The sequence below is a fragment of the Myotis davidii genome, unplaced genomic scaffold (genome assembly GCF_000327345.1).
Source record: "Myotis davidii unplaced genomic scaffold, ASM32734v1 scaffold38, whole genome shotgun sequence".
Classification (NCBI taxonomy): Eukaryota; Metazoa; Chordata; class Mammalia; order Chiroptera; family Vespertilionidae; genus Myotis; species Myotis davidii.
The window spans coordinates 4,190,027-4,199,561 of record NW_006291383.1 but is presented as its reverse complement, the minus strand read 5'-3'; the positions used below and the strand labels follow the sequence as shown (position 1 = coordinate 4,199,561).

General features: G+C 38.8%; 1 protein-coding gene across 1 annotated transcript in view; it reads left to right on the top strand.

Moving 5' to 3' along the window:
- CTNNBL1 (catenin beta like 1) overlaps window positions 1-9,535 on the top strand; it is a 171,676-nt gene that overhangs the window by 99,654 nt on the left and 62,487 nt on the right. Inside the window, exon 11 of the mRNA XM_006764492.2 lies at window positions 8,234-8,415. Within this exon, the coding sequence (XP_006764555.1) occupies window positions 8,234-8,415 (182 nt within the window). The remainder of the gene's footprint in view (window positions 1-8,233; window positions 8,416-9,535) is intronic.

The following is a 9,535-nucleotide window of genomic DNA, read 5'->3' as shown; positions in this document are numbered from 1 at the left end:
AGCTCCCACATGGGAGGAGCTCTGCTCAGCCACAAGCCAGGCTGATGGCTGCCAGTACAGTGGTGGGGGTGGGAGCCTCTCCTGCCTCCTCAGCAGTGCTAAGGATGTCCGACTACAGCTTAGGTCTGGTCCCTGCTGGCAAGTGGACATCCCCTGAGGGCTGCCGGGCTGCCAGAGGGATGTCTAATTGCCATCTTAGGCCCAAACCCCCTGGGGGGTGGGCCTAAGCCAGCAGGTGGTCATCCCCTGAGGGGTCCCAGACTGCGAGAGGGCACAGGCCAGGCTGAGGGACTCTCCCCCCCACTGCACAAATTTTTGTGCACCAGGCCTCTAGTTAATAATAATACAAGACTACAAATGTAAGCCTACTTTTGCCCACCCTTGTATAAAAACTTACACACACAAAGAGAAAGGTGTCACAGAGACTGTATGGCCTGTGAAATCTAAAATACTTGGGCGTTTTACATAAAGTTTGCCAACCCGTGCTCTCTAGAGTTCTTTATTTTTGGTCATTGATTGTTTGTCTTACTTTACTGTTGACTTAGCCATGCTATGAGGTTTTTTTCTGCATATCTAGCCCTAGAAACAAAAAAATTTAATCACTGTTTTATACATACTTGTTTTGTTTCCTGGCATAGATAAGTCAAGTAGTAATTGGTACCACCAGTTTTTAAAAAATGGATGGGAATAGAAATTAAAAATTGAAAAATTGTGTCCGGCAACATAGAAGACCACCATTATTCTGTTTAATGGTGGAATATCCCTTAGAATCTCTCAGAGCACCTGTATTCTTTAGGCACTATAGTTTGAAGCTATCTTAATTCATAGAAATCCTGAATCCTAGAAAGTGATCTTATATTTTGGAAGCTAAAAGGCAGTGAACTTTATCATGTACATTGGAAAGCAAGCAAAAATGATGTTATGGCATTATCCAAGTTTCTTGTCAGGATTAGTTTATGCTTCACTGTGTCTTGTGTCCTTCAAATAAGTTTCCTCCAGGGTTCCATTCCTCTTTTGTACATGTTTTCTGTACCCTTTTAGAGTGGTCTTATTCATACCATTGATTCAGTTACTCCCCATAAATTTAATGATTCTTCCAAATTTCCCCCTACTTCTAATCCCATTCCTAGACTTCAGACTCATAAGAAAAAGTTGGACATTGTTGTCATGTCTCATAGGCATCTCAGGTTCAATTTGAACTCAGTCCTTTTCATTTCTAGTCTACTATCACTTTGCCTTTTTTTTACCATTCTCTCTGCCTTTTATATATGTTCTCCCTTTCTTCTGCTTCCCTGGGATCCCTCCCCGCCCCAATATTGTCCAACTCAACTCACTGTGGCAAGTGTAATCTTTCCAATACACAAGATCAGCAGGTTCCATGCTTTGTTGCTGCCCTCTTGCTCTTTCTATTCAAGTAGTACCGTGCACCACTTCCCTGAATGTTCCATGCTTATTCGTGTCTTTGCATGTGCAGTTGTTTCCTTTTGCTTGAAATACCTTTTTCCTTTTTGCTTGTACAGGAAAGACATTCAGTGAAGCATGGTTCAGGCATCATCTCCTTATGAGGCCTCCTTGACTCAGAGGTAGTCAGCCCCCCTTCCGGTATTCACATTCTACTTTTTATACACCTCACTGTAATACTTAGCTACTCTCAGCGTATTTATTGTCTGCATATCTGTCTCCCCTGTGAACTGAGCTTCTCAGAAGTGTGAGCTGTGGCTGTCTCTACATCCTCAACTTAATATCTGGCACATGTTAAGTACCTCGTAAATATTTGATAAAAGAACAAATGACCAAAAAATTACACTCAGAATGCATGTTCATGCAAAAGTGTTTTTTGTATAATATAGAAGAATAAGCTAACTTCCCTCTCCCACCCCTCCTCATCATCAGAAGGTTCACTTTTTCAGAATAGGGAGCAGTAGATGGCTCCCAGTTATTTCCCACAACCATCCACATTTATGGAGGCTTTTGCATTCACATTGGTCCTGGCATGATCGACAACCTGATGAACCCAGACAAGACTAAGATAAACTACTTGTCCTCCAGCAGAATAAATATTTCAAATAAAGTCAACCCAAGAAAGTCAGGCCAAACAGCTATTGATTGCTAAAAGCCTGAATTTAAGCCCAATGAATATTCCAAAGTTCACCTCCATGCAGCTTGCCTAAATGGTGATCAATATGCAATTACTGCCCCCCTTTAAACGTGTCTTACACTGCCTATCTGAAGAAGGGTTTTGCTTTTAAAATCTTTTGTTTGTTAAATTTGCTTAGGCAAGAAAAAAAGACTTGACTAAACCAGAGTTCTTTGCCTTCAGGATTTCAAACAATTGCATGTTATTTTTGAAATGGTTTGAATGTATGCTGAATTGTAACTGAAGGTGCCCTATTACATGGCCGTCATTCATTTCAAGAGGCCTTTTCCTGAGTGTCTAAACAATAAGGATATTGTAACTTAGTTTCCTAATTTCTGCTTACATGATTATCTGTCCTAATCATAATCTTTGTAAATTCAAGTTTATAAAGTAGATTGTTAAAGTCCAGCTGCAGTAAAAGCAAATAAATATTTTTGTCTAGTTTTCTCTTAGAATTTCATCTTGATGCAGAAAACCGAACCTGCTAAATTTGGAGCCTGTTTACTCTGCTCCTGATGTTTAAGACTTTGTTTCACAAATATGCCTTTTTTATACCCCGACCATTGTCAGAACCTTTGTCATTGTTTTGTTTTTTTGTTTTGTTTTTTAATATATTTTATTGAGTTTTTACAGAGAGGAAAGGAGAGAGATAGAGAGTTAGAAACATCGATGAGAGAGAAACATCGACCAGCTGCCTCCTGCACACTCCCCACTGGGGATGTGCCCGCAACCCAGGTACATGCCCTTGACCGGAATCGAACCTGGGACCCCTGAGTCCGCAAGCCGACGCTCTATCCTCTGAGCCAAACCGGTTTCGGCTGTCATTGTTTTAAATATGTTTTCATTGATCCTTAGAGAGAGGTGAAGTGAAAGGGAAAAAGAAATAGAAACATCCATGAGAGAGAAACATCATTCATTGGTCAGCTTTTTCCTGCATGCCCCCTACTGGGTGGAGATCAAGCCCAAAACCAGGGCATGTGCCCTGACTGGGAATCGAACCAGTGACTTCTTTTTTCATGTGTCGATGCTCAACCACTGAGCCATGCTGGCTGGGCCCTTTGTCATTTTTCACTTACCCTGTTGTTACTGTCCTCCCTACCCAAAGCTCTACATCCCTTTATCACACTGCTGCCAGATAAAGCTAACTGAAATGTATCTATCTAATGCCCTTCTTTTCTTAATCATTTCATGGCTTCTCAACATGTGTGGCATGGAGCCCACGTTCCTGGTAGCACATCTAGTTCCTGCCCACCGCCTCAGTCATCTTCCACCAGTGGTCATTCAAAATGACTTCTAGTTCCCTCAGGTGGCATGCTCTTACAGGCCTTCTGGACCTTTTGCAGATGCTGTTCACCCACCACTGCCACCGATGTCATTGCTCTCTCTTCTCTGCCTGGCAAATACTCATTCTTCAGACTCAGTTCAGATATCACCTTCCATTTGGACACATTCACTAACTTCTCCCTGATAAAGTTAACTATCTCCATCTTCCACCTCCTTGGACTTAATTTTCACTGCTTCAAGCTTTTGAAGTTATTTTTATTTATCTGTCCTTTAATTGCTTAAAGGCAGGGAGCTTATAATTCCCAACAGCTAGTGTAGTGCCTGTTGCACGAAGCCAGGTGCTTAGCAGTAACCTCTTTTTTCTTTTAAACTCAGTAGTTGGATTGAATGTCATAAGTGAGTATCTGTGGATTGCTTTGATTGGTCCCACAGCAAGGGGAACAAGGGTAGGAATAGTCACAATACATCTTGGTGTTTGAGGTTGGCACCAAGTGGGATGACCAAACTGTCTCAATTTGCCTAGAACTGAGGGATTTCCTGGGATGTGGCACTTTGAGTGGTAAAAATGGAACCGTCTCAGGTAAATAAGGATGGTCTTGCCACCAACAGGTACTGTTGGAAAGCTTTTTACCTACTCTCCTTCCTTCACTCATTGACACTCAATCCTGACTGGCTTGTTGGACCCAGGATTGCCCTGTTAACACTTCAATAGTGCAGCGTTTTCATAGTGCTTCCTCTACTAAAGACTATTCAAAGGGATGTTATTTCTGATTCCTTTTCTTTGGCTTTCATGTAAGAATTTGGCTTTCATGTAAGAAATCCAAATTGAATCTTTGGATTATGTTACTACCACCTTTTTTTACCAGGTTTGCCTTCCATTGCCTGACTGACCAGTTGCCTAGTTCTATCAATTAGTTCTCCCCTTGTTTTTATCTTTAGTCTCTTCATTACTATTGGTTTTTTGACACCCTAAAAATATGATTAAATTATCCATATTGGCATGGTAGGGCCCTATCCATCTTTCTAGATTTTGGTATACTCGGATTCTACCCATTCATCTTTTTGCACACTTGGTGTAAGAACCTCCCCCTGTGCCATCTTGGTCAATGGGGGAGTCTCCCCAGCACTCCAGCTGACCGTCTACATTAGCAATATTATTAAAAATAATAATTTTTTAAAATGTTACCCTGGCTTTTCTCTCAAGCTGATGGACTCTCTTATCTTTACTAATGAGTAGCCTCTTACTCCTCTTACTTTCTCACCTCTTTTCAAATATTTGCATATGTATGTCTTTCTCCATATTCCCCCAAATTCTCTCTCTCTCTCCCTCTCTCTCCCTCTCCCCCCTCCCTCCCTTCTTCCTAACACATAATAGTCTCAGAACAAACATGTACAAGTGTCTCTTAGCTCCTAGAATCAGTTCTTTTGTCGGAGGCTGTCTTGTGTCCTACAAGACTAGAAGGCATGGCCCATGTTTCTGTCTCTGATCTAAGCGGAACAGTGCTCTTTGGTATTCTTCAAGCTTCCAGCCTTTTGAGTGTTGGGGTTACTACCACCTTTTTGGTGTGTTGGGTTTTTTTTGTTGTTTTTTTTTTTTTTGCGATGCCAGCTTATTTCTGCCTTAGGACGTTTGTATTGGCTGTTCCTTCTGCTTTTAATGTTTTGCCCCTAAAATATGTATGACAAATTCATCTCATCACATCACTCAGATCTCAATACAAATGTTACCTGTTAAGAGGCCTTCTTTAATTACCTAAATTAAAAATCCTCTCCAGTCATTCTTTCACATTGCTTTATTTCCATGACACTTAACCACTATCAATATCTTGATTTTCCATTTGTTTCCTGCAGTAAGAATTAAGCTCATGAGAACTGGGACTTGATATGTCCTATTCCCAAAAGTGCTATCCATTCAATATTTGTAGATTAAATGTTTTTGAAAGCAGCAGCCATGTCTTAATTTTTGTTTTTCTCTTGTGCTCACCACAATATTGAGCAGGGGCTCAGTAAACATTGAATATTGGCTTGTTTGGTTGATTTACCAGCTATGCTAAAATATGGAATGACTGACTTACTGCCCTCTACCTCATAGAGTGTTAAACAGTGTAAGGTTATGGAAAATGATAATCCTTTGAGAAGTATCTCCAAGAGTAGTAGCCAGTGGCAGGATTATTCTGTGACCTATGGATTCAGGGGTGGGTGGGTGGGGGAATTGCCTTTGTTTTTTCTTGAAAATAGTTTATCTTTTCTAATTCTAAAAGGTACTGAATGTTCATTACGGAAAAATGAAAGATACTGAAAAATAGAAAAAGGGAATAATAAGATGCAGAAAAAACATTTGACAAAAATCCAACACCTTTCATGATAAAAAGACTTAAACTAGGAATAGAAGGGAGCTTTTTCGGAAGAAGTAGAACTACTTCTGTTTGCGAATGACATGATCTTATAAATAGAAAATCCTAAGGAATAAACTAAAAACTTATTGAAACTAATAAATAAGTTTAGCAAGGTTGCAGGATATAAGGTTAATATACAAAAATCAATTGTATCTCTATACACTTGCAATGAACAGCCCACAAGTAAAACTAAGAAAATAATTCCATTTATAATAGCATCAAGAATAAAATACAAAGGAGTAAATTTAACAAAAGAAGTTTAAAATTTATGCTCTGAAAACTATAAAACATTGTTGAAAGAGATTAAAGAAGATCAAATAAGTAGAAAAGCATTTTATATTCATGGACTAGAAGATGTACTGTTGTTAAATTGACAGTACTCCCCAAAGTAATCTAAAAATTCAGCATAATCCCTATAAGAATCACAATTGACCATTGTAGAAATTAACAAGCTGATCTTACAATTAGTTTTGAATTGCAGGGGACCAGAAATTACCAAACCATATTGAAAAAGAAAAGCACCCAATTTTAAGAACTACAAAGTAGTGGTAATTAAGACATTGTGGTACTGGCATAAATTAATAGAATATAATTGAGAATTCAAAAATAAAGCTATTTGTCTATGGCTAGCTGACTTCAACAAGAATACCAAGACCATTGAATGGGGAAAGAATATTCTCTTCAACAATAGTGCTGGAACAGACAAATTGCTAACCACATGTAAATGAATGAAGTTGGACCCTTACCTCACACCACAAACCAAAATTAACTTAAAATGAATCACAGACTAAATGTAAGAAATAAAACTATTAAACTCTTTGGAGAAAACATGTAAATTTTCATGACATTGGATTTGTCATGTGAAAAGCGTGAGCAACAAAAGAAAAAATAGGTAACTTGAACTTCATCAAAATTAAAAAACTTTTGTGCTTCAAAGACATTAGCAAGAAAGTGAAAGGACAGTTCCTAGAGTGAAAAGAAATATATTTGTAAATAAGTTAAGGGTCTTGAATCCAGAATAAAGAACTCTTGACCGGAATCGAACCTGGGACCTTTCAGTCCGTGGGGCCGATGCTCTATCCACTGAGCGAAACTGGTTTTGGCTCAGAATAAAGAACTCTTAAAACTAAGTAATAAAGATGATTAAATTGATTAAAAAGTAGGCAGAGGATCTGAATAGACATTTCTTCAAAGAATATATACAAATGGCCAATAAGCACAGGAAAAGATTCTTGACATCATTAGTTATGAGGGAACTGCAAATCAAAACCACAATGAGATACCATTTCACATACACAAGGATGGCTAGAACCAAAAAGTCAGTTGATATGTGTTGTCATGGATGTGAAGAAATCAGAACATTGTACATTACTGGTAGAAATGTAATATAGTTCAGCCACTTTGGAAAACAGTTTGACAGTTCCTCAGAAGGTTAAATATAGAAGTAACCATATACTCCAGCAATTCCACTCCTAGGTATATATACACCCAAGAGAAATGAAAACATATGTCCATACAAAAACTTATACACAAATGTTGGTAGCATTATTCATAATAGCCAAAAGATAGAAGCACCCCAAAGGTCCATTAATGGATGATTGGTTAGACAAATTGTGGCATATCCATGCAATGAACTATTATTCAGCCATAGAAAAGAGTGAAGCACTGATACATGCCACAACCTGGATGAACCTTGAGAATATTATGCTAGGTGAATGAAGCCAGTCACAAAAGTCCACATATTTTATGATACCATTTACTTAAAATGTCCAGAATAAGTAAATCCATAGAGATAGAAAATAGATTAGTGGTTGCTTAGGGCTGGGATGAGATGAGGTTGGGGGTTGGGGGAGTAGGAGTGACAGTTAAAGGGTAGGGGATTTCCTGTCAGGGTAATGAAAATGTTCTATAATTGACTGGTGATGGTTGAACATAGCAGTTAGTATACTAAAATCCATTTGATTGTACATTTTAAGTGGTTGAATTGTATGATTTGTGAATTATATATTGATACATACATAATTCACATACCATATGCCGTTATAAAGAAAGAAAAAGGAATAATAGTGATCCATAATTCTACTACCTTGAAATAATTTGTTAGCATTTTTATCTATTTTTGCCAGTTTTTTAATGCATATTTTTCACATAATTGAGGTAATGGCTTCATATAGAATTTTTAATGTATTACCTTTTATGCTTATCATTCTGACCTTAAAAAGTTGTTCATGATATTACAGATTCTCCTAATTATTAACAAGTGTGTAATATTTCGTGTAGATGTACCATACTGTAATAATTTAAATTGTTTTTTTCTTTACCTTTTCCCCATGATAATGAGTACTGTAGTAAAAACTTTTTTTTTTAAGACTAGAACATCTTGAAATGCTTTATGTGAAACCTCTTTTGTTCCCAGAGAAAAGAAGATTTCGAGGAGCAGTGCCCTGAAAGTGCTGGACCATGCCATGATTGGGCCCGAGGGCACAGACAATTGCCATAAGTTTGTTGACATTCTTGGCTTACGAACCATCTTTCCCCTCTTTATGAAATCTCCCAAGAAGATCAAGAAAGTCGGAACCACTGAGAAGGAACATGAAGGTAGGATTCACTGGAAAACTCAGACTAATTTAGGTGCATTAAGAGAAATGGTGGAAAAAAGAGCTACTTTTAAAACTCTGTTGTGCATTCGAGGAGTAGACTCTTAGCTGAAGAGTACTACCTTCTTCTTTTCTATTTTTTTGTATTTTCTGTGCATGGAACAGCAACCCAGAGACCCCAGATCTCTGATGGCCTTTGTTCACTGGTTCTCTTGCTTGAATCCTGGTGGTTCCATTTCCTCCTGGCCTGTTAATAAGTCTCTGCGTGCAGGTTTTGTTTTCTTCACTATAATTTGTAGCGAGGTGTCTCTCTGATGGAAGACCCTTTTGAAAAGAGTAATGAGATGGCAACACATGTCACCTCCGGAGTGGTGCTTTCATGTATTTCTGTATTAAAGTATGATTCGGCTAACATCAGGAATTGCCGAAATAAACTATTTACAGCCCAGATTCCCCTTTTTATGTTTCTCCTCCCTGATGGTGCATACTCCCAGCAAAATGCTGCCATGAATTGCGATGCTGTAACCAGAGTAGTTACCGCTAGGCCAATCTCTTCCTGCTATTGTCTAGTGCCTGCTGCATCCTCCCCCCAATAAATAGCCGCAGTACAATCTGGAAGGCTGGGGATTTATGAGCATTGACAGTTCTGCTGGAGGCTAACAGACGCTTGTATTAGGGAATTCACATGGTTGGATGGTTATTTTAAAGTGTGGGGAGAGTTAAGGAGGGGTATGAGGAGCTGATTGGCTGACTAATTTGGTTGTCTTGTCAAAGTTAACATTTGTCCCATAGTTTGGGTGATTTTTTTTTTCATAGTGATTAATAGAATTGGCGTTAGTATCTGAAGGACCTTTTGCATTGCTCATTCTGTTAGATAAAAGTTTTCTTTCTCGCCGAAACCGGTTTGGCTCAGTGGATAGAGCGTCGGCCTGCGGACTGGAGGGTCCCAGGTTCGATTCCGGTCAAGGGCATGTACCTGGGTTGCGGGCACATCCCCAGTTGGGAATGTGCAGGAGGCGGCTGATCGATTTTTCTCTCTCATCGATGTTTCTGACTCTCTATCTCGCTCCCTTCCTCTCTGTAAAAAGTCAATAAAATATATTTTTAAAAAATATATATAT